Source organism: Poecilia formosa, unplaced genomic scaffold, assembly GCF_000485575.1.
Source record: "Poecilia formosa unplaced genomic scaffold, Poecilia_formosa-5.1.2 Scaffold29, whole genome shotgun sequence".
Taxonomy (NCBI): Eukaryota; Metazoa; Chordata; class Actinopteri; order Cyprinodontiformes; family Poeciliidae; genus Poecilia; species Poecilia formosa.
The window spans coordinates 3,340,497-3,364,074 of NW_006799968.1; the positions used below are offsets into that span (position 1 = coordinate 3,340,497).

The 23,578-nt window shown below is 41.5% G+C and overlaps 2 protein-coding genes across 5 annotated transcripts in view; both read left to right on the plus strand.

The window, feature by feature from the left end:
• The window catches only part of LOC103136027 (kinesin-like protein KIF13B), a 46,875-nt gene extending 37,033 nt beyond the window's left edge, over nucleotides 1-9,842 (plus strand). For 2 of the 4 annotated variants that reach the window (XM_016670002.1, XM_016670003.1), the window contains 12 exons: nucleotides 153-279; nucleotides 991-1,046; nucleotides 1,126-1,250; nucleotides 1,332-1,607; nucleotides 1,715-1,867; nucleotides 1,964-2,041; nucleotides 2,125-2,175; nucleotides 3,307-3,457; nucleotides 4,140-4,270; nucleotides 4,385-4,447; nucleotides 5,387-5,945; nucleotides 6,746-9,842. In XM_016670002.1, the coding sequence (XP_016525488.1) occupies nucleotides 153-279; nucleotides 991-1,046; nucleotides 1,126-1,250; nucleotides 1,332-1,607; nucleotides 1,715-1,867; nucleotides 1,964-2,041; nucleotides 2,125-2,175; nucleotides 3,307-3,457; nucleotides 4,140-4,270; nucleotides 4,385-4,447; nucleotides 5,387-5,945; nucleotides 6,746-6,951 (1,976 nt within the window). In that variant the 3' untranslated portion in view covers nucleotides 6,952-9,842. The remainder of the gene's footprint in view (nucleotides 1-152; nucleotides 280-990; nucleotides 1,047-1,125; nucleotides 1,251-1,331; nucleotides 1,608-1,714; nucleotides 1,868-1,963; nucleotides 2,042-2,124; nucleotides 2,176-3,306; nucleotides 3,458-4,139; nucleotides 4,271-4,384; nucleotides 4,448-5,386; nucleotides 5,946-6,745) is intronic. The other 2 variants (XM_016670004.1, XM_016670005.1) reach the window with 2 other exon arrangements.
• Nucleotides 9,843-10,862: 1,020 nt separating this feature from the next.
• Nucleotides 10,863-21,739, plus strand: LOC107835892 (kinesin-like protein KIF13B). Its single transcript, XM_016670007.1, has 11 exons — nucleotides 10,863-10,948; nucleotides 11,028-11,152; nucleotides 11,234-11,509; nucleotides 11,617-11,769; nucleotides 11,866-11,943; nucleotides 12,027-12,077; nucleotides 13,213-13,363; nucleotides 14,079-14,176; nucleotides 14,291-14,353; nucleotides 15,293-15,851; nucleotides 16,652-21,739. The coding sequence occupies exons 1-11, from the start codon at nucleotides 10,909-10,911 to the stop codon at nucleotides 16,855-16,857; spliced, it is 1,800 nt and encodes a 599-aa protein (XP_016525493.1). The 5' UTR covers nucleotides 10,863-10,908; the 3' UTR covers nucleotides 16,858-21,739.
• Nucleotides 21,740-23,578: the final 1,839 nt, after the last annotated feature.

Genomic DNA, 23,578 nt, shown 5'->3' on the forward strand with positions numbered 1-23,578 from the left:
TTTTTTTTTTATTTTAACAGGCGTTCGGGAGAAACGGTTGTAAAATGATTGGCTGATGCTGCTTAATTTAAACCCCAGGAACAGATTTGAAAAAAACGGAAAATGTTCACTTTGTCTCTGTCATGTTTAAATGTTACCATGTTTGCTTCCAGAAAAGACAGAGGATGACATGGAGAGGGAGGCGCAGCTGCTGGAGTGGAGGTTGACTCTCACTGAGGAGAGAAACGCTGTCATGGTGCCCTCTGCTGGCAGCGGCATTCCTGGCGCTCCTGCAGAGTGGTACGTCACCAGATACGTTCAGCAGATTATTGTAGGGCTGGGCGCTTTGGGTTAAAAATAAAATCTTAGATTTTTTTTTCTTTTTTTCTTTTTTTTTTGTCATTTTCTTTTCTGTTAAAGAAATGACAAATTATAGGAAATATTTTCAAAAAGTGATTTATTTTTCAATCTTCCCCTTTTTGTAAGTTGTACAACAAAGTATTAGGGCCAGGCCTTGAGACTTTTTGTTTAATTACAGGAATATAGTCATAATATTAGCAGAATAAAGATGCAACTTTGCTAGAAGAATACAAGAAAAAAGTCGTTTTGATTAAGGAGAAAATCCTGGATAAGTAATTTTTTATTTTTTGTTAGTTTTCATAAAATTACTACTTCATTCTCCGACCTTATTCTGGTAACATTAGGACTTAATTCTCATATTATTTCAAGTGTATTTTTATAACATTATGTCTTTATTCTCACAAAAAAAATCTTAGCCCTACTTATATTTTGTGGTAGAGTTGGCCTGAATTCAAAGTCCAAGTAAGTAAAACTTCACAAGTAAATCACTCTTGTGAAGAAAGATGGCTGACATCACTCCGAACTATGAAAATCTATGGAGAAAATTAAAAACAAATCACAAATTCAGTTGGTCAATAAAATCAATTTATCACCCAATCATAAAAACCCCACATCCATAGTGCCTGTAAAATACTGTTTTTCTGTTCGCAGGGCGCCTCTACCAGGGATGGAAACGCACATTCCAGTCCTCTTCTTGGACCTTAAACGTAATCAGTTTTGTTAACTAGAGCAGGTTGCCCTAACGTCACCTCAGTTTCTCATCAAAAGTTTTCTCGTTTCCCCCAGCCGACGACCTCGGCTCCCACGAGCAATTTGAAGTGCCTGAAGCCGGAGGCTGGGACGCCATGTTGACCGGAGAAGACGAGGACGACTTCTTCGACCTGCAGATTGTCAAACATTACGATGGAGAGGTGAGCATCTACTCTCTCTCTCCTTCTTTTTCTGGCTGCCTTTCTGCTCATGCTGCAGTGATGACCCTCAATGACCGCCAGGTGAAAGCTGAGGCGTCGTGGGACTCCACCGTCCATGAGTGTCCCCAGCTGAGTCGCGGCGGGTCGTGGCCGGAGCAGCGCGTCTACCTGACGGTGCGGGCGGTGGTCCAGCTCAGCCACCCCGCCGACATGCAGCTGGTGCTGAGGAAGAGGATCTGCGTCAATGTCAACCCGGGTCGCCAGGGTTTCGCCCACAATTTCCTCAGGAGGATGTCGACCCGCAGCACCATACCTGGCTGCGGCGTCACCTTCGAGGTGGTTTCCAACATTCCTGGGGTAAGACGAGGAACAGGAGGACGCTAGCGTTTAGTTTGGCTGAAAGTGCTTCACAAAAGTATTCCTGCCAGTACCTGAAATTGTTTCTTTTTTTTTCCTTTTTTCAGGATGCTCCAGGTTCAGAGGACAGGGAGATGCTAGCCCGGATGGCAGCGAGCGCACACAACAGCCAATCGGGAGATGACGAGGCCGCCATTGAGAAATACCTCCGCAGCGTGATGAGCCTGGAGAACATCCTGACCCTGGACAGACTCAGACAGGTAGAAGGAGAACCTCCCAGCACTGCAATCTGACTGATTGCAAAGACTGATCATCAGGAATGCTAAACGTTTCTGATTTGTTTGAACTTGTTAAAGGAAGTAGCAGTGAAGGAGCAGCTGACTGGCAAGGGGAGGAGTAGCAGGAGGAGTCTGAGCTCTCCGTCTGTTCACAGGGTAAAATAAATAATCATATTCTTCCATGTGATACAGAAACGGAGAAATATTTTCCTAATGTTTCCGTCTGTCTCACGTTTCAGCTGTCTGGAAGTAGGCAGGACCTGTCCACGTCTTGCCTGTTGGATGATAAGGTAGCGCAGATTCCTTTACCAACCTGTTGCTTGGTTTTAAACTCTGGAGACATTTATTAAATTTTTATTTTTGTATATGGCAGTAGCTGATCCAATGATGGGTCATAATGAGACGTTCCACCTATTCTTATTTATTTGTTTTTATTTTACCTTTGTAGCAGCTCCCCAGCACTTGAATTAATTTGCGCGGTCTCGACGGGTCATTTTCAAGATTTATTTTCTTTGATGTGGACCATCAGTCATCTCAATCACCTTGATTACCTCAGTCACCGTAATCATCGTAGTCACCGTGAAAACTAAACAGATATAGAAATATTAGAATATAAAAATAAACTTGCAACACACAAACAACAAAATAAAACGTACCTCACTGCTTTCACCGGGGAACACTAAGTGTTGATGGTGCCAAGCACATCTTTGACAGTTTGTTCAAGTCATTCATTGGTACAATGATTCTGCCAGCTTTTATAGGGCCTGCCCTCATTTAGCTACGGCAGCCCGTGAGGTACATACAACCAAACAAAAAACATTACAAAGTGCAAATACAGTTAAACAAAACAAAATACAAACCACCAACAGTGCTAATCAAAACAGACAAATATTATTAAACAACCTGCAACATCCTTAAAATTCACTTCAAATAATTTACAATAGTCTACAAATTTGAATAATTTAGGCAACTTAATTTAAATGGTTCACTATCCATTACAACCTTTATTTATACACATTGCCTCATTTATAACAGACCTATTTTGTTAAAATAAGCAAAATTACAATCACAACATCAAAAAAATATGAGCTAAAAACACGAGCAAGTTTTGTACGAAAATAAATTTAAATTGGCCTTCTAGTTTTCTGACAGGTCTGTATTGATAAAACAAAAGAAAATAAATTTGAATTGTTCTTTTAATATATATAACTTCATGAATGTATTTATTTGTTTGTTGGGTTCTGCATTCATGTCTTGATCGAAGAAGATGGCTCTGTATACCTTTCAATAACCTGAACGTGATTCAGTGGGGTGGCCAGTATTTTTTAAGAGGGTCCCATGGCCCCCTTTGCCCCCCTCTTGCAGTCGCCGCTGCTGAAAACTTCCTTCATTTCAAAACTAATCCTGTCTTTGCTCCTCAGGGTCGATGGGAAAGTCAGCAGGATATCTTCATGCCCTCTTACCGCACCCTCCCTCGCCCGGCTTCATCCCCGTCTACCTACTCTACCTCCCCCTCTTCATCCTCCATGCCCTTCAATATGACCCCCCCACAGAACCAGGAACCAGAGCAAGGTAAACATCCTGCCTTTTATGGCCTCTCTGCCCCACCATCTTTACTTTTCTAGCCATTCTCCACTACCTCCGTCTCTTTGTTTCTGCCTCTTCTTTGTTTTTATCGTTTTCCTCTCCTGTGTGATGATTCAAAGACATTTATCGCTTTATTCCATGTTTCCCACTGTTAAACATCCCTCAGCTTTGATAAAATGTGTGAACTCATTTTCTTAAGTTGTTTTTTCAGCTTTTTACACCCATTCTGCTTTCCTAACCTTGCCAACGTCGTTGCTGATCAGTGCTGTGCCATGTCTGATGATTTCATTGTGAATATTTCTGATGGCTAGCTGGTTTAACTGTGATTTCTTTCCCATTTCAGTGTGACATCAAGTTAATTTTGTTTCAGAAATGAACAGAATTAATGATCTCAATGAATTTCTGTCGCAGTAATTTAGAGCCTCATATCTTAGCTGATAGATAAATCACCTCTGTGTTGTTTTATTAGACGCTTCCTCTGTCAATCTGTCACTATGTTGGTGTTTTTTTTGTTTGTTTTTTTTTTGCCATTTTCTGGACTTGCTTTCAACTTCTCGTCTTAATCTTTCACACTTCCTCCACCTCCCGGACCTCCTCTTGTTTTCTCGTTTCCTTCCTCTCCTCTGCCTCCACCTCGCTGCCTCTTCCCCTTTTCTCCCTCCCCCAGGTCGTTTAGGACTTGCTGCCTCTTATCTTTCAGTTAAGGCCCTGGTTCCTCAGATGCCCAAACTGCTCAAGTCTCTGTTTCCTGCTCGGGACGACAAGAAGGAGCTCAGACCTTCGCCACACGGCCAGCAGGTCAGCGGAAACAGAAACGGCTGACACAGCGAAAAAAGAAAAAGAAAAAGAAAAAAAAAACGACTGCATAATGAGCAATTAAAAGGTGTGATCAAACTTTTGTCTGTCACTCAGCAGCATGTGCCTCGCATCGTTGCATCAACGGGAGGGGATGACAGCAGAGGCAAGCCTGAGACGGTGAGAGATCCATATGAAGTGGTAATGTAACCAACTTAGCGACTTTTCAGACAAAAATATTGGCATCAGTCAAAATCAGAATTGGGAGGTCTGTTAGGAAAAAGGCGATCGGAGCAGCACTTCAAAATGTATTCACATACAACCCTCTGCTGCAGAGGGGACAGCTGGCCTATCTGCAGAAAGTCATTCACTGTTCTAAAAACTTCTTGCAGCTTTTACGCGCCCGCCGACTTTATTTCTAACTATCCAAATGCAGATTGAATGTAAAACCAGTCGATTCCGGTGACCAGCAGATTTTCTTAGTTCATCTAATTGGGTGAGATTTCTTTGGAGATTGCCAGAGACATTTTTGATTAGTTTAGATTTTTTTAACATACAAAAATTTTTGCATGTTTACATTTGCAGAATTCCTTGTTCAAATTGAAATGTGTTTGGATTAAATAATCTGAATGTATTGTTTATAGAGGCACAAAATTAATCTGTTAATAATGTGAGAAGGTGTCAGTTGCTGAGTTTAGGAGGAAGAGAGATGTAAACTTCAGGAGCTAGTTTTATTTTACTTCCAACATAGTTTTTTCAATGAAAAGTTGTATATCCTCACCTTCCTAATACAACAGACAAGTCATTTCTTTGCAAATATTGATTTTTAGGAAGGTGACATTATCAAACTACCATCTGCTGTATTTGTAGCAACGGTTGCTGAATGGGAGTTTCTGCAGAACCAACAGCACTGACAGCCATATTCTGTATTTTATTAGATTAAACATTTGTCTGGATTCATGAACTAAATTTTACATCCTGTTGACTCACAATGAAGAGTTTTGAGATTGCTGATTTTTATCCTTGGTGTTTTTTTTTTTTGTTTTTTTTTTACTTTTTGTTCTCCGCATGCTGTCGCCTGTCCCTCTGTTGCCACGGCAACCGTTGGGGCCCCTGCAGGCTGCTGCCCCACGACTTGCTGCCAAAGACCGAAGGGCCGAGTTTCCGGACGTCCCTCCTCTTCCTGTGCATGACCCGCATGACACCACCCCTTTAAGCCCCCTCAGCCAATCGTCGAGCGGCTATTTCTCCGCTAGTGTTTCCACGGTTACCCTGTCCGACGTCCTCCAACCCTCCTCCTCGTCTTCGTCCCTCCTGGGCGCCGACGTGGCGTCACCCTCAAACCCCCAGCAGCAGCAGCAGGGCGCTGACAGGAACGATGTTGTGACCTCTCCCCCCCAGTGTGGCGCCAAGATGACTGTCGTAGCGTCCAATCACAACAACAGCGTCCCGACAGAGCTCTCCTTCTCCGACCAGAAGCTAGTTGAAGGCTTTGAGCGGCTGGAGATCTTTGTGGACGACGGCGATGGCCGCGGTCATGACGACGTGCCGCCCGACTGGCTGACGGAGGGCGAGTACGTCACCGTAGGAAGCAACAAGGCCGGAACTGTGCGCTACGTGGGGACGACGCAGTTCGCAGACGGAGTGTGGGTGGGCGTGGAGCTGGACACCCCAGTAGGTAAGTGTGAGATTTAAAGGGCCAGATTGCTCAAAATGCCGACGCTTTCCAGGGTTTGTGCGGGTTCTTGAAATCCTTGAAAATCCTTCAGTTTCAATTAGGTGTTTTTAAGGTTTGGAAAGTGTCCGACATTCAAACTGCACAGTTTTGTAATAAAGTGCAATTTATCGTTTGATTAAAAGCATAAACTTGGAAAATGTTGTTTACAGTTCACACCAGATATTTTCATACATCTTACAAAAAGACGCATCCATTCTTTTTCTTGCTGTCTGAAGTTAAATCAGACCAAATTTTTCTTGTTTTAGGTTAATTAGAGTTTCCAAAATTATTTCTATTTGCTAAATGTCAAGAAACCTAAACGAGGACATTTTTGTACAGATTTTTTTTTCCACTCTCTTCATATATTGTGTTCAAGCTTTTAATTTGAATATTAACACGATTTGTTTGAATAGTTTCAGTGTAATGAATATTTATTATTCCTAATGGCTCAACAACTTATTGATAAGTTATTAAAATTGGGGGATTATTTTGTTAAATCAGTATTTTGTTCTCGTTCAGGTGTATAAAATGTGTGAGAAACATTTCAAAACTTTAAATTTTGTTATATTGTAATTTACCTCGTCCCTACTACAGAATGTAGATTACTAGAACAAGACTTTAACAGTAGTAATATAGATAAAATTTTAACTCCAGCTTGTGGCACTGGAAACGTTTGAAAACTTACCTTGAAAAGTGCTTGAATTTCACTGTGGGGGAAAATCTACGAACCCTGATGACCTGGATTGTTTTCCTTCCTGCAGGTAAGAATGACGGGTCAGTCGGAGGCCACCGATACTTCCTCTGCAAACCAGGCTATGGGGTGCTGGTCCGCCCAGACCGGCTGTCACGCCGCGACCGAGCCGCTCGGCGAACCACGGACTTCGCTCTGCCGGCCCACGTCCCCGTCCTGCGAGGGGAAGCCACTGTAGCTCGCAGAGGAGAGAACCGCAAGTCCTGGAGCAACTGAGATGGGAGAGAGACAAACTCCCCACAGTGCATCTGCTCTTCCTTGACTCCTAAAAAACACATCAGGCTCTGTCTACTTCCTGGTAACACGTTGCTGGAAGCTCCACATATGCAACTTCAAGTCAAAGAAAAAACCAGATCAGAGAGTGAAGAGCCTGTGTAGGAGAATGACTATTCAGTCCAATGAAGTTACCACACAGGGGAAATGATGCCTTCTGTGGGAAGCTGGTGGCTAGTACGCTGAGAGCCAATGGGAGCCGAAGCGTCCATTCAGAGATCCTCTCTGAGTCGATACGCAGCAGTGCAAACTCGTCACTTCTTTTTAAAACACTGTGTAAAAAATAATCAGATCCATACTGAAAAAGATGGAACTTATAGGATTATTTTGGTTTGTTTTATATATAAATAAGGAAATGGATGAAAAAACACTTTGAAAGATTTTTGACGAGAAATGTTTGCGTCCCTGCATATCGACTTCCCTCCGGAGTTCCCGAACACACCACGACCACGACTGCCGCCCTCCTGAACTGAGCCTCGTCGCTCCCTTCCTGGACTTTTTTTTTTCTTCTTTAAAGTATCCAGAACGTGCCTTTCGCCATGGTCTGGTTTGTGTTTGCTTTCTGTGTTTTGTCTTACTTGCGTTCCGTTTGCCGTGTCATGTGTTGACGAGAAAGCCTTGTGCAAAGTGTGAGGTGATCTCAGGGACTGAAGAGGGGGTGGGCCTTTGTGTGTGTATGTATGTGTGTGTGTTTGTGAAACGTAGTGTACGTAAAATATATTGTGTCAAAAGATGAAGCCGTGTGGAAAAAGCCACTAGAGGTTGATTTTTTTTTCTTTTGCACTGGACACGTTGGAGGGAAAAGCTTCTGTACGTGAGCATGGAGAGTGTCGGAGATTTCCCATGATGGCTACTGTCGTTTTAAAGCACGTGTCGACGGAAAGACAAAAGAGGATGTGTTTAGTACGAGTTGGGAGAGTTTCTGCTTGAGAAAAAGCTGATTTTATTCTATGCATGTGATTTTTAAAAAAATCTAACACAAATGGGAAAATGAGTGCATTTGGGAGAGCCTCTGCATGTTTTTACATTCCGGACACACCTGGTGAAGAAAACTCAATGTTGGGAGGTTTTAAATTAGTTTTTATGATTTCATGAAACATTCCAGAGGCATTTTAACCTGAACATTGACCTATAGAGATGTTTCCAAGATATTTTTTAGGACTCTACTAGATGGCATCCATTTGCTGTGCAGCTAGATAAAGAGCAACTCCCTTTAAACCAAGCGTTTCTTCTCTACTGAGGTCAGAGGGCAACACATAAAGCATTGGAGCGTTGTTGTCACCAAGAGGGGGCTGATGGGATGAGTTGATATAAAGATGGAAGAGGAATGTTTTATCTGTCCTGGGACGTTTTGTTACTACAGCTGCCGGCTATGTTCCTGCTGATGACGGCTGGGGTTATGATTCTGGACGCGTAGTCTGTTCTCACTGTCTGTTCCTGTGGTGGTCACTGCCGGTCAGAGTTTTATATACACTCTTCATCAGTGCAAATTTCATTTTATGCTGGACTTGAAGTGAAGCATTTAATTATTTTACCATGGCAGAACAACTTCAATGAATTTGGCCCCATTTGTAGACAAACATCGTACCTCGTGTTATTGTTTACCTCCAGCCCAATGCTGGAGGGCAAAAAGATGATTCTCTATGGCATCCATAAAGAATCGTCTTTATGATGATTCATAAAGATGCTCTTTATGATGTAGAGCAGTTTCATGTAGAGCAGTTTCATGTACAAAATAAAACCTATGATTAATTTGGTGCAGTGTGACACAACTAAAGGAAAAATAATGCAGAAAAAATGTTGAACTATAACCCAAAACCACTTGTATTCTCTTTTTCTCGCTCTATGATTTATGAGGATTCAACCCCCAAAAAACATGCAAACATTTCCCACACAAAGAACAGAACCTTAAGTCTGTTAGTGCAGTTTTATGTTTCCAAGTTTGATATTTATTTTGTGATTATTAATAGGAAATCGTCTGAAAACAGAGATGGTTGACTAGCTAATTTAAACACCTGCTGTAATGATGTGATGACCTGTCTGAGATCATCACATCCCCCTTTTTTCTTTAACTGAGCGAAACACACCAAATTCTGCAGCCCATCTACATGTAAAGGTCGTCAAAGTCAAGCTAGCATAACTGACCTACTTCCTTCTGACGCGTTTTTTTTCTTTCAATTAAAACCTTTTTCTGACCTTTAAGATACGATACTTTATCTAGTTGTCATACTGTTGACAATTAGCATCAAAACATTGCATCCATTTTTCTTTTGTGTCATTTGTACATTTTAAGATTTAGCGCGGTACGTTGAGAACTTGACAGCTAAAACCAATGGTAGCCATCGTCAATGAGCAGGATTTTCTTGGAATCTTATGCTTGTGAAACCATAACTATTATTTGATTTAATTCCAGCTGGATATTTCATCACTGCTGTTTATCAGAAATAATAGAACTAATTTGTTTAAATGATGCAGTTAAGAAGTTTCTGTAGGATTGACATTTGGGACCATTCCAGAAGTTTAATATTCTGCGTAGTCTACGTATCAACCATCCAGCATCATCATTCAACTGTGTTTTACATCATTGATGCAAAACATGTAAATGCATCATTAAACCCCTCAGTTCAAAATGATCTCCATGCTGATGAATAGTGCATGTAAATATGTGACTAGCTCTGCACACTCAGGACTCTAAGAATCTCTAACATTGATGGTGTGCAGATGTTTTGTAAGTTATCAGTTATACTGTGTGTGTATAGACCCCTGTCCCTCAGGAGTCCATTGGGGTTTCATCTGTTTTATAATTGCGTGTTCTTTACTTGAGAGGTAAGCAATAAGTATTTATATCGGGGTTGCTTGTACACTTGCTTTTATCGCACGGGAGCTGATGAAGTTGTTTTATTGGAATGATTATTGCACAATGATTTAATGAGAATTGCTGCTATGAGCTTTGTAAATAGACTTGTAAATGAATCAATTGATTTTTGTTTTTCTCCTTGCTGTGCGCTTAAGTGGATTTTAATTGTTTTGAAAAAGCTAAGGGGTGGTGCTTTGGGTGGTTCGTATTCTTTAGGTAATGTTGAGGCACTTTGTCTTGTGAGCAGGGAAGTGAAGGTGGTGAGGACCAGCACACCTGTGTCCTTATAAGGAAAGAGACATTTTTAATGTTGAATCTGCAACAATGTTGGAATCTAGTTTGCCACCAGACTTGAGTTTATTATGTGTGCATTTTAGTCGTGAGCCAGTTACCATTAACGAGGTACAGAAATGTTTTGAACACTTATGGTTTTGAAAGCGAATCGGGTGTTTTTCTGTTTGGTTTAATGTCCTTCTAGTGAGATACTGGAAAATAAGCGGGCAATAACTACTGGAGTTTTTGATTAACGCATAACTACGCTTCTCCACTTTCTCCCTATATCACTTATGAGTAATATCAGAGCCCTGAACACCGTACACAAACAGGAACAAGATGAAAATAGACATCGCTTGTTAATATCAACCCAGTTTTACTTATTTTATCTGTTAACAAAGGACTAACATTGGCCGACACCAATGTTGATGTCGATATATTGTTCATCCCTCATGCAAACGTTAAGCTGTTTGGAAAGATGGTTATAACAAATATGCATAATCGTGTGGAGCCTGAAGAACTTATCACTTTTATTTATGAAACACTTTAAGACTACAGTTAGCAAGCTACCAGCAGCTGCCTTAGCAGATAGCCCAACTAAANAAGATGGCTGACATCACTCCGAACTATGAAAATCTATGGAGAAAATTAAAAACAAATCACAAATTCAGTTGGTCAATAAAATCAATTTATCACCCAAGCATAAAAACCCCACATCCATAGTGCCTGTAAAATACTGTTTTTCTGTTCGCAGGGCGCCTCTACCAGGGATGGAAACGCACATTCCAGTCCTCTTCTTGGACCTTAAACGTAATCAGTTTTGTTAACTAGAGCAGGTTGCCCTAACGTCACCTCAGTTTCTCATCAAAAGTTTTCTCGTTTCCCCCAGCCGACGACCTCAGCTCCCACGAGCAATTTGAAGTGCCTGAAGCCGGAGGCTGGGACGCCATGTTGACCGGAGAAGACGAGGACGACTTCTTCGACCTGCAGATTGTCAAACATTACGATGGAGAGGTGAGCATCTACTCTCTCTCTCCTTCTTTTTCTGGCTGCCTTTCTGCTCACGCTGCAGTGATGACCCTCAATGACCGCCAGGTGAAAGCTGAGGCGTCGTGGGACTCCACCGTCCATGAGTGTCCCCAGCTGAGTCGCGGCGGGTCGTGGCCGGAGCAGCGCGTCTACCTGACGGTGCGGGCGGTGGTCCAGCTCAGCCACCCCGCCGACATGCAGCTGGTGCTGAGGAAGAGGATCTGCGTCAATGTCAACCCGGGTCGCCAGGGTTTCGCCCACAATTTCCTCAGGAGGATGTCGACCCGCAGCACCATACCTGGCTGCGGCGTCACCTTCGAGGTGGTTTCCAACATTCCTGGGGTAAGACGAGGAACAGGAGGACGCTAGCGTTTAGTTTGGCTGAAAGTGCTTCACAAAAGTATTCCTGCCAGTACCTGAAATTGTTTCTTTTTTTTTCCTTTTTTCAGGATGCTCCAGGTTCAGAGGACAGGGAGATGCTAGCCCGGATGGCAGCGAGCGCACACAACAGCCAATCGGGAGATGACGAGGCCGCCATTGAGAAATACCTCCGCAGCGTGATGAGCCTGGAGAACATCCTGACCCTGGACAGACTCAGACAGGTAGAAGGAGAACCTCCCAGCACTGCAATCTGACTGATTGCAAAGACTGATCATCAGGAATGCTAAACGTTTCTGATTTGTTTGAACTTGTTAAAGGAAGTAGCAGTGAAGGAGCAGCTGACTGGCAAGGGGAGGAGTAGCAGGAGGAGTCTGAGCTCTCCGTCTGTTCACAGGGTAAAATAAATAATCATATTCTTCCATGTGATACAGAAACGGAGAAATATTTTCCTAATGTTTCCGTCTGTCTCACGTTTCAGCTGTCTGGAAGTAGGCAGGACCTGTCCACGTCTTGCCTGTTGGATGATAAGGTAGCGCAGATTCCTTTACCAACCTGTTGCTTGGTTTTAAACTCTGGAGACATTTATTAAATTTTTATTTTTGTATATGGCAGTAGCTGATCCAATGATGGGTCATAATGAGACGTTCCACCTATTCTTATTTATTTGTTTTTATTTTACCTTTGTAGCAGCTCCCCAGCACTTGAATTAATTTGCGCGGTCTCGACGGGTCATTTTCAAGATTTGTTTATTTTCTTTGATGTGGCCCATCAGTCATCTCAATCACCTTGATTACCTCAGTCACCGTAATCATCGTAGTCACCGTGAAAACTAAACAGATATAGAAATATTAGAATATAAAAATAAACTTGCAACACACAAACAACAAAATAAAACGTACCTCACTGCTTTCACCGGGGAACACTAAGTGTTGATGGTGCCAAGCACATCTTTGACAGTTTGTTCAAGTCATTCATTGGTACAATGATTCTGCCAGCTTTTATAGGGCCTGCCCTCATTTAGCTACGGCAGCCCGTGAGGTACATACAACCAAACAAAAAACATTACAAAGTGCAAATACAGTTAAACAAAACAAAATACAAACCACCAACAGTGCTAATCAAAACAGACAAATATTATTAAACAACCTGCAACATCCTTAAAATTCACTTCAAATAATTTACAATAGTCTACAAATTTGAATAATTTAGGCAACTTAATTTAAATGGTTCACTATCCATTACAACCTTTATTTATACACATTGCCTCATTTATAACAGACCTATTTTGTTAAAATAAGCAAAATTACAATCACAACATCAAAAAAATATGAGCTAAAAACACGAGCAAGTTTTGTACGAAAATAAATTTAAATTGGCCTTCTAGTTTTCTGACAGGTCTGTATTGATAAAACAAAAGAAAATAAATTTGAATTGTTCTTTTAATATATATAACTTCATGAATGTATTTATTTGTTTGTTGGGTTCTGCATTCATGTCTTGATCGAAGAAGATGGCTCTGTATACCTTTCAATAACCTGAACATGATTCAGTGGGGTGGCCAGTATTTTTTAAGAGGGTCCCATGGCCCCTTTCGCCCCCCTCTTGCAGTCGCCGCTGCTGAAAACTTCCTTCATTTCAAAACTAATCCTGTCTTTGCTCCTCAGGGTCGATGGGAAAGTCAGCAGGATATCTTCATGCCCTCTTACCGCACCCTCCCTCGCCCGGCTTCATCCCCGTCTACCTACTCTACCTCCCCCTCTTCATCCTCCATGCCCTTCAATATGACCCCCCCACAGAACCAGGAACCAGAGCAAGGTAAACATCCTGCCTTTTATGGCCTCTCTGCCCCACCATCTTTACTTTTCTAGCCATTCTCCACTACCTCCGTCTCTTTGTTTCTGCCTCTTCTTTGTTTTTATCGTTTTCCTCTCCTGTGTGATGATTCAAAGACATTTATCACTTTATTCCATGTTTCCCACTGTTAAACATCCCTCAGCTTTGATAAAATGTGTGAACTCATTTTCTTAAGTTGTTTTTTCAGCTTTTTACACCCATTCTGCTTTCCTAACCTTGCCAACGTCGTTGCTGATCAGTGCTGTGCCATGTCTGATGATTTCATTGTGAATATTTCTGATGGCTAGCTGGTTTAACTGTGATTTCTTTCCCATTTCAGTGTGACATCAAGTTAATTTTGTTTCAGAAATGAACAGAATTAATGATCTCAATGAATTTCTGTCGCAGTAATTTAGAGCCTCATATCTTAGCTGATAGATAAATCACCTCTGTGTTGTTTTATTAGACGCTTCCTCTGTCAATCTGTCACTATGTTGGTGTTTTTTTTGTTTGTTTTTTTTTTGCCATTTTCTGGACTTGCTTTCAACTTCTCGTCTTAATCTTTCACACTTCCTCCACCTCCCGGACCTCCTCTTGTTTTCTCGTTTCCTTCCTCTCCTCTGCCTCCACCTCGCTGCCTCTTCCCCTTTTCTCCCTCCCCCAGGTCGTTTAGGACTTGCTGCCTCTTATCTTTCAGTTAAGGCCCTGGTTCCTCAGATGCCCAAACTGCTCAAGTCTCTGTTTCCTGCTCGGGACGACAAGAAGGAGCTCAGACCTTCGCCACACGGCCAGCAGGTCAGCGGAAACAGAAACGGCTGACACAGCGAAAAAAGAAAAAGAAAAAGAAAAAAAAAACGACTGCATAATGAGCAATTAAAAGGTGTGATCAAACTTTTGTCTGTCACTCAGCAGCATGTGCCTCGCATCGTTGCATCAACGGGAGGGGATGACAGCAGAGGCAAGCCTGAGACGGTGAGAGATCCATATGAAGTGGTAATGTAACCAACTTAGCGACTTTTCAGACAAAAATATTGGCATCAGTCAAAATCAGAATTGGGAGGTCTGTTAGGAAAAAGGCGATCGGAGCAGCACTTCAAAATGTATTCACATACAACCCTCTGCTGCAGAGGGGACAGCTGGCCTATCTGCAGAAAGTCATTCACTGTTCTAAAAACTTCTTGCAGCTTTTACGCGCCCGCCGACTTTATTTCTAACTATCCAAATGCAGATTGAATGTAAAACCAGTCGATTCCGGTGACCAGCAGATTTTCTTAGTTCATCTAATTGGGTGAGATTTCTTTGGAGATTGCCAGAGACATTTTTGATTAGTTTAGATTTTTTTAACATACAAAAATTTTTGCATGTTTACATTTGCAGAATTCCTTGTTCAAATTGAAATGTGTTTGGATTAAATAATCTGAATGTATTGTTTATAGAGGCACAAAATTAATCTGTTAATAATGTGAGAAGGTGTCAGTTGCTGAGTTTAGGAGGAAGAGAGATGTAAACTTCAGGAGCTAGTTTTATTTTACTTCCAACATAGTTTTTTCAATGAAAAGTTGTATATCCTCACCTTCCTAATACAACAGACAAGTCATTTCTTTGCAAATATTGATTTTTAGGAAGGTGACATTATCAAACTACCATCTGCTGTATTTGTAGCAACGGTTGCTGAATGGGAGTTTCTGCAGAACCAACAGCACTGACAGCCATATTCTGTATTTTATTAGATTAAACATTTGTCTGGATTCATGAACTAAATTTTACATCCTGTTGACTCACAATGAAGAGTTTTGAGATTGCTGATTTTTATCCTTGGTGTTTTTTTTTTTTGTTTTTTTTTTACTTTTTGTTCTCCGCATGCTGTCGCCTGTCCCTCTGTTGCCACGGCAACCGTTGGGGCCCCTGCAGGCTGCTGCCCCACGACTTGCTGCCAAAGACCGAAGGGCCGAGTTTCCGGACGTCCCTCCTCTTCCTGTGCATGACCCGCATGACACCACCCCTTTAAGCCCCCTCAGCCAATCGTCGAGCGGCTATTTCTCCGCTAGTGTTTCCACGGTTACCCTGTCCGACGTCCTCCAACCCTCCTCCTCGTCTTCGTCCCTCCTGGGCGCCGACGTGGCGTCACCCTCAAACCCCCAGCAGCAGCAGCAGGGCGCTGACAGGAACGATGTTGTGACCTCTCCCCCCCAGTGTGGCGCCAAGATGACTGTCGTAGCGTCCAATCACAACAACAGCGTCCCGACAGAGCTCTCCTTCTCCGACCAGAAGCTAGTTGAAGGCTTTGAGCGGCTGGAGATCTTTGTGGACGACGGCGATGGCCGCGGTCATGACGACGTGCCGCCCGACTGGCTGACGGAGGGCGAGTACGTCACCGTAGGAAGCAACAAGGCCGGAACTGTGCGCTACGTGGGGACGACGCAGTTCGCAGACGGAGTGTGGGTGGGCGTGGAGCTGGACACCCCAGTAGGTAAGTGTGAGATTTAAAGGGCCAGATTGCTCAAAATGCCGACGCTTTCCAGGGTTTGTGCGGGTTCTTGAAATCCTTGAAAATCCTTCAGTTTCAATTAGGTGTTTTTAAGGTTTGGAAAGTGTCCGACATTCAAACTGCACAGTTTTGTAATAAAGTGCAATTTATCGTTTGATTAAAAGCATAAACTTGGAAAATGTTGTTTACAGTTCACACCAGATATTTTCATACATCTTACAAAAAGACGCATCCATTCTTTTTCTTGCTGTCTGAAGTTAAATCAGACCAAATTTTTCTTGTTTTAGGTTAATTAGAGTTTCCAAAATTATTTCTATTTGCTAAATGTCAAGAAACCTAAACGAGGACATTTTTGTACAGATTTTTTTTTCCACTCTCTTCATATATTGTGTTCAAGCTTTTAATTTGAATATTAACACGATTTGTTTGAATAGTTTCAGTGTAATGAATATTTATTATTCCTAATGGCTCAACAACTTATTGATAAGTTATTAAAATTGGGGGATTATTTTGTTAAATCAGTATTTTGTTCTCGTTCAGGTGTATAAAATGTGTGAGAAACATTTCAAAACTTTAAATTTTGTTATATTGTAATTTACCTCGTCCCTACTACAGAATGTAGATTACTAGAACAAGACTTTAACAGTAGTAATATAGATAAAATTTTAACTCCAGCTTGTGGCACTGGAAACGTTTGAAAACTTACCTTGAAAAGTGCTTGAATTTCACTGTGGGGGAAAATCTACGAACCCTGATGACCTGGATTGTTTTCCTTCCTGCAGGTAAGAATGACGGGTCAGTCGGAGGCCACCGATACTTCCTCTGCAAACCAGGCTATGGGGTGCTGGTCCGCCCAGACCGGCTGTCACGCCGCGACCGAGCCGCTCGGCGAACCACGGACTTCGCTCTGCCGGCCCACGTCCCCGTCCTGCGAGGGGAAGCCACTGTAGCTCGCAGAGGAGAGAACCGCAAGTCCTGGAGCAACTGAGATGGGAGAGAGACAAACTCCCCACAGTGCATCTGCTCTTCCTTGACTCCTAAAAAACACATCAGGCTCTGTCTACTTCCTGGTAACACGTTGCTGGAAGCTCCACATATGCAACTTCAAGTCAAAGAAAAAACCAGATCAGAGAGTGAAGAGCCTGTGTAGGAGAATGACTATTCAGTCCAATGAAGTTACCACACAGGGGAAATGATGCCTTCTGTGGGAAGCTGGTGGCTAGTACGCTGAGAGCCAATGGGAGCCGAAGCGTCCATTCAGAGATCCTCTCTGAGTCGATACGCAGCAGTGCAAACTCGTCACTTCTTTTTAAAACACTGTGTAAAAAATAATCAGATCCATACTGAAAAAGATGGAACTTATAGGATTATTTTGGTTTGTTTTATATATAAATAAGGAAATGGATGAAAAAACACTTTGAAAGATTTTTGACGAGAAATGTTTGCGTCCCTGCATATCGACTTCCCTCCGGAGTTCCCGAACACACCACGACCACGACTGCCGCCCTCCTGAACTGAGCCTCGTCGCTCCCTTCCTGGACTTTTTTTTTTCTTCTTTAAAGTATCCAGAACGTGCCTTTCGCCATGGTCTGGTTTGTGTTTGCTTTCTGTGTTTTGTCTTACTTGCGTTCCGTTTGCCGTGTCATGTGTTGACGAGAAAGCCTTGTGCAAAGTGTGAGGTGATCTCAGGGACTGAAGAGGGGGTGGGCCTTTGTGTGTGTATGTATGTGTGTGTGTTTGTGAAACGTAGTGTACGTAAAATATATTGTGTCAAAAGATGAAGCCGTGTGGAAAAAGCCACTAGAGGTTGATTTTTTTTTCTTTTGCACTGGACACGTTGGAGGGAAAAGCTTCTGTACGTGAGCATGGAGAGTGTCGGAGATTTCCCATGATGGCTACTGTCGTTTTAAAGCACGTGTCGACGGAAAGACAAAAGAGGATGTGTTTAGTACGAGTTGGGAGAGTTTCTGCTTGAGAAAAAGCTGATTTTATTCTATGCATGTGATTTTTAAAAAAATCTAACACAAATGGGAAAATGAGTGCATTTGGGAGAGCCTCTGCATGTTTTTACATTCCGGACACACCTGGTGAAGAAAACTCAATGTTGGGAGGTTTTAAATTAGTTTTTATGATTTCATGAAACATTCCAGAGGCATTTTAACCTGAACATTGACCTATAGAGATGTTTCCAAGATATTTTTTAGGACTCTACTAGATGGCATCCATTTGCTGTGCAGCTAGATAAAGAGCAACTCCCTTTAAACCAAGCGTTTCTTCTCTACTGAGGTCAGAGGGCAACACATAAAGCATTGGAGCGTTGTTGTCACCAAGAGGGGGCTGATGGGATGAGTTGATATAAAGATGGAAGAGGAATGTTTTATCTGTCCTGGGACGTTTTGTTACTACAGCTGCCGGCTATGTTCCTGCTGATGACGGCTGGGGTTACGATTCTGGACGCGTAGTATATTCTCACTGTCTGTTCCTGTGGTGATCACTGCCAGTCAGAGTTTTATATACACACTTCATCAGTGCAAATTTCATTTTATGCTGGACTTGAAGTGAAGCATTTAATTATTTTTCCATGGCAGAACAACTTCAATGAATTTGGCCCCATTTGTAGACAAACATCGTACCTCGTGTTATTGTTTACCTCCAGCCCAATGCTGGAGGGCAAAAAGATGATTCTCTATGGCATCCATAAAGAATCGTCTTTATGATGATTCATAAAGATGCTCTTTATGATGTAGAGCAGTTTCATGTAGAGCAGTTTCATGTACAAAATAAAACCTATGATTAATTTGGTGCAGTGTGACACAACTAAAGGAAAAATAATGCAGAAAAAATGTTGAACTATAACCCAAAACCACTTGTATTCTCTTTTTCTCGCTCTATGATTTATGAGGATTCAACCCCCAAAAAACATGCAAACATTTCCCACACAAAGAACAGAACCTTAAGTCTGTTAGTGCAGTTTTATGTTTCCAAGTTTGATATTTATTTTGTGATTATTAATAGGAAATCGTCTGAAAACAGAGATGGTTGACTAGCTAATTTAAACACCTGCTGTAATGATGTGATGACCTGTCTGAGATCATCACATCCCCCTTTTTTCTTTAACTGAGCGAAACACACCAAATTCTGCAGCCCATCTACATGTAAAGGTTGTCAAAGTCAAGCTAGCATAACTGACCTACTTCCTTCTGACGCGTTTTTTTTCTTTCAATTAAAACCTTTTTCTGACCTTTAAGATACGATACTTTATCTAGTTGTCATACTGTTGACAATTAGCATCAAAACATTGCATCCATTTTTCTTTTGTGTCATTTGTACATTTAAGATTTAGCGCGGTACGTTGAGAACTTGACAGCTAAAACCAATGGTAGCCATCGTCAATGAGCAGGATTTTCTTGGAATCTTATGCTTGTGAAACCATAACTATTATTTGATTTAATTCCAGCTGGATATTTCATCACTGCTGTTTATCAGAAATAATAGAACTAATTTGTTTAAATGATGCAGTTAAGAAGTTTCTGTAGGATTGACATTTGGGACCATTCCAGAAGTTTAATATTCTGCGTAGTCTACGTATCAACCATCCAGCATCATCATTCAACTGTGTTTTACATCATTGATGCAAAACATGTAAATGCATCATTAAACCCCTCAGTTCAAAATGATCTCCATGCTGATGAATAGTGCATGTAAATATGTGACTAGCTCTGCACACTCAGGACTCTAAGAATCTCTGACATTGATGGTGTGCAGATGTTTTGTAAGTTATCAGTTATACTGTGTGTGTATAGACCCCTGTCCCTCAGGAGTCCATTGGGGTTTCATCTGTTTTATAATTGCGTGTTCTTTACTTGAGAGGTAAGCAATAAGTATTTATATCGGGGTTGCTTGTACACTTGCTTTTATCGCACGGGAGCTGATGAAGTTGTTTTATTGGAATGATTATTGCACAATGATTTAATGAGAATTGCTGCTATGAGCGTTGTAAATAGACTTGTAAATGAATCAATTGATTTTTGTTTTTCTCCTTGCTGTGCGCTTAAGTGGATTTTAATTGTTTTGAAAAAGCTAAGGGGTGGTGCTTTGGGTGGTTCGTATTCTTTAGGTAATGTTGAGGCACTTTGTCTTGTGAGCAGGGAAGTGAAGGTGGTGAGGACCAGCACACCTGTGTCCTTATAAGGAAAGAGACATTTTTAATGTTGAATCTGCAACAATGTTGGAATCTAGTTTGCCACCAGACTTGAGTTTATTATGTGTGCATTTTAGTCGTGAGCCAGTTACCATTAACGAGGTACAGAAATGTTTTGAACACTTATGGTTTTGAGAGCGAATCGGGTGTTTTTCTGTTTGGTTTAATGTCCTTCTAGTGAGATACTGGAAAATAAGCGGGCAATAACTACTGGAGTTTTTGATTAACGCATAACTACGCTTCTCCACTTTCTCCCTATATCACTTATGAGTAATATCAGAGCCCTGAACACCGTACACAAACAGGAACAAGATGAAAATAGACATCGCTTGTTAATATCAACCCAGTTTTACTTATTTTATCTGTTAACAAAGGACTAACATTGGCCGACACCAATGTTGATGTCGATATATTGTTCATCCCTCATGCAAACGTTAAGCTGTTTGGAAAGATGGTTATAACAAATATGCATAATCGTGTGGAGCCTGAAGAACTTATCACTTTTATTTATGAAACACTTTAAGACTACAGTTAGCAAGCTACCAGCAGCTGCCTTAGCAGATAGCCCAACTAAAAAGGCTAATATTACCTTTAGCTTCTAATAAATAGTTCTCATGTGACATCACACTTTCGGGAACTTTGTAACTGACAGCCATCTTGGTAGGTATGCATAGCTAACTGTCATAACAGGTGCTATGGAGTTGCTATGGCAACAATAAACAAGCCACAAGCCTAGAACTAGCTCTCACCTCATTCCTATCTAACTTATAAACACTATAAGTACAATACAACTATTAAGCTATACACTTTTTCTCCATAGACTTTCTTTTGTTGGGCTCAAAGCCATGGTTAATCAATGCTTGGTGCTGCGTTTGCCTACCAAGATGGCGGTTCAGTGGTGCAGATCCCTTCCAGTTCAGACTTGTCTGAACTATATATACTCCAAGTATTACTTTGGACTAAAGTGATAGAAAAGCAATAATATTCTGCACAACAAGCATTTGAAAAACTACTAGCTAGTTTTAACTCTGTCAAAAATAATAAGTTACAACTAACAGTACTACTGTTGTAACTAGTGCTTTGAAGTTTTTTTTTAATGTTAATACCACGATATAGCACACTTTTATTTCTAACTGTATCACACAAGACTGTGGACAGGCCCATGACTAAAGCAGCTGTTATTTAGCCTGATGTATTGGAGTTCTCTGATTGGTCGGGAGATTTGACTGTTTTGTAACTTTCTGGTTCTAACAGGTGGTTCTGAAGGAAAGGCAGTAAGTTTTCTGATGTGTGTGTGTGTGTGTGTGTGTGTGTAGTGTGTGAAGGAATGTTGTGTAGCTCCGCTCTGATGGAAAACGATCACCAGCTGCTTCCTGCGAGGCTGCTGGTCCTTCCTTTTCCAGTCCGGCCTCAGAGATGGTTGCCGTGGGGACGGAAAAGGGGCTGGTGGGGGGGAGGGGCTGAGATCACTTCAGACTTCCGGTTGTTTGTTTTTGTTGCTGTGCCTCAGAAACCACGTTTCACAGGTCGTGTTATATTGACTACACTTTGCACAGAGGGGAGAAAAATGTGCAGCTCTTGGATGGAAATGACACACCTGTTTGGGATTTTTGTTTTTCTGTTCAGTGTTCTTGAGCTACGAGCTCCTCTATTTAAGTAAAAAAAAAAAGAACACTTTACACTTCATGTTCTTGTTTTACCTAAAAGCAGAGCTAAGCTCAGCTACAACAAACAGTCCTCTGTATAAACAAGGCTTGTAGGAGCCCAAAGTATGGATGAACTCTGACCTCTGGGTGGATTTAGAGCAACAAAAAGACATTTGAACACAATAAAACGGTTGTTTTTACACTGGTGCCAAGCCAGCGTTATTTATGGATCTGTATCAGCCATTAGAGGCACTTTTTTCTATTTTTATTCCCATTTGGATCTTGAGTCTTTATGAGCCTTCAGACCTTCACACTGTTTCCTTTTTTCCCTTTTTTTGTTCATCGTGCTGTTCTGAGTGCAGCCCCCTGCCTCTAATGTGGCCTTCAGCCTGGATGCAGAGCAATTTCCAACTGAGCAGTCTCAGTTCTCTCTCTCTCTCTCTTTCTCTCTTTCTCTCTTTCTCTCTCTCTCTCTTTCTCTCTCTCTCTCTTTCTCTCTCTCTCTCTCTCTCTCTCTCTCTCTTTCTCTCTCTCTTTCTCTCTCTAAAGGTGCGGTTTATTACATTAAACTTTCAGCAAACCGTCTATCTTTGCGGGCTGTTTACAAAATAAGAGCCCACTTTGGTTTCCTGTCGTAAAGTAAAGTCTTTTGGTCTCAGGAGCTGTCAGGTTTATCACTGCCCGTTTCCCATTGAAGGAGTTTGCCTAGATTCGCCCCCTAGTGGCTGCTTTGAACACCTCAGCCAGAAAATGGAGCGGTTTGTCTTCCATGCTGGGAGTTTTAACTGCAATCAGAAAAAAAAAATTACAGGAAAAAAAAATTGGGAGTCACAACTACCCAGGATCATATCAGATAAAATCTAGTTTCAGGATTTTTTTTTTTTTAATTTATTTTTTTGGCTAAAACAGAATTGGAAGTTTATTTTAACCTTTGAACTACCTCAGTCCTTGCTCCAGTGTGTTCCTACCGGCTTCAGTGTGTTCTCCACCATCAAAAAGAACCACAAAAACAAGCAATACAGAGCTGCCAGGTGCAGCGTCCAACCATTTCAATAAATTTCAGCTTCGTCTCCTGTTTGGGTTATTTTCTCCTCCATGTTACTCCAACCATATTTACCTGGGCTACATAACGATGAAGGCTCATAAGAGTGTGAAGGTTACTTTCCCCTCATGTAGCTGAGGATGAACTGTAATGCTCAGCTGTTTGGTTTTAATGTGGCCTTGGCCCGGTCAACAGTATTAGTATTATCATTGTAAAATCATGATCAGTCACTGCTGCTGTTGATTGTGTGGAGCAGGAATGTCTGCCTGTGTCATTTCTGTGTTTGTTCTCTGGATGTGTGTGTGTGTGTGTGTGTGTGTGTGTGTGTGTGTGTACATATGCGCATATTAAGACTTATAAAGGAGATAAATCTGAGCACAAGTTTGGGTTTTGATTAATTTAATTGTTTTATGTAATAACTTTTATGCTGCAATCCAAAGAATAAACATGTATTATAATACATTTATTTTCATTTTTAATTATCTGAACAGTAGATAGATTAAGAATAAAAAAATGTATGAGGATTTTCTTGTTTGATGTGTGTGTAATGTAACTTTTACTTTTTTCTGCGCTGAAGTAGCTAAAGCTTGGGTTCCAATTTGGGACAATTACTGCCACCTGCTGGTCAATAAGACGCAATACAAGGGGCTCAAAAGCATGTTGGCAGGAATCCTCCAAGGTGGGAAAAACATCTCTGAAGAAACGTTTGAAGCCTATTGAGTCAGTCTGGACTCTATAGGCTTCAAATATGGGGGAAAAAAATTAATGGCCAAGACTTCTTACAATTAAGTCGTTTCCACTGAGTTAAGTCGAGGCCACT

Bases quoted from the DNA above. Each gene is read 5' to 3' on its own strand.
- LOC107835892 (XM_016670007.1), top strand. From the start codon at position 10,909: ATGGAAACGCACATTCCAGTCCTCTTCTTGGACCTTAAAC. The intron at 12,078-13,212 runs GTAGCGCAGATT...TTTGCTCCTCAG, and splicing joins CTTGCCTGTTGGATGATAAG to GGTCGATGGGAAAGTCAGCA. The intron at 14,354-15,292 runs GTGAGAGATCCA...GGGCCCCTGCAG, and splicing joins GCAGAGGCAAGCCTGAGACG to GCTGCTGCCCCACGACTTGC.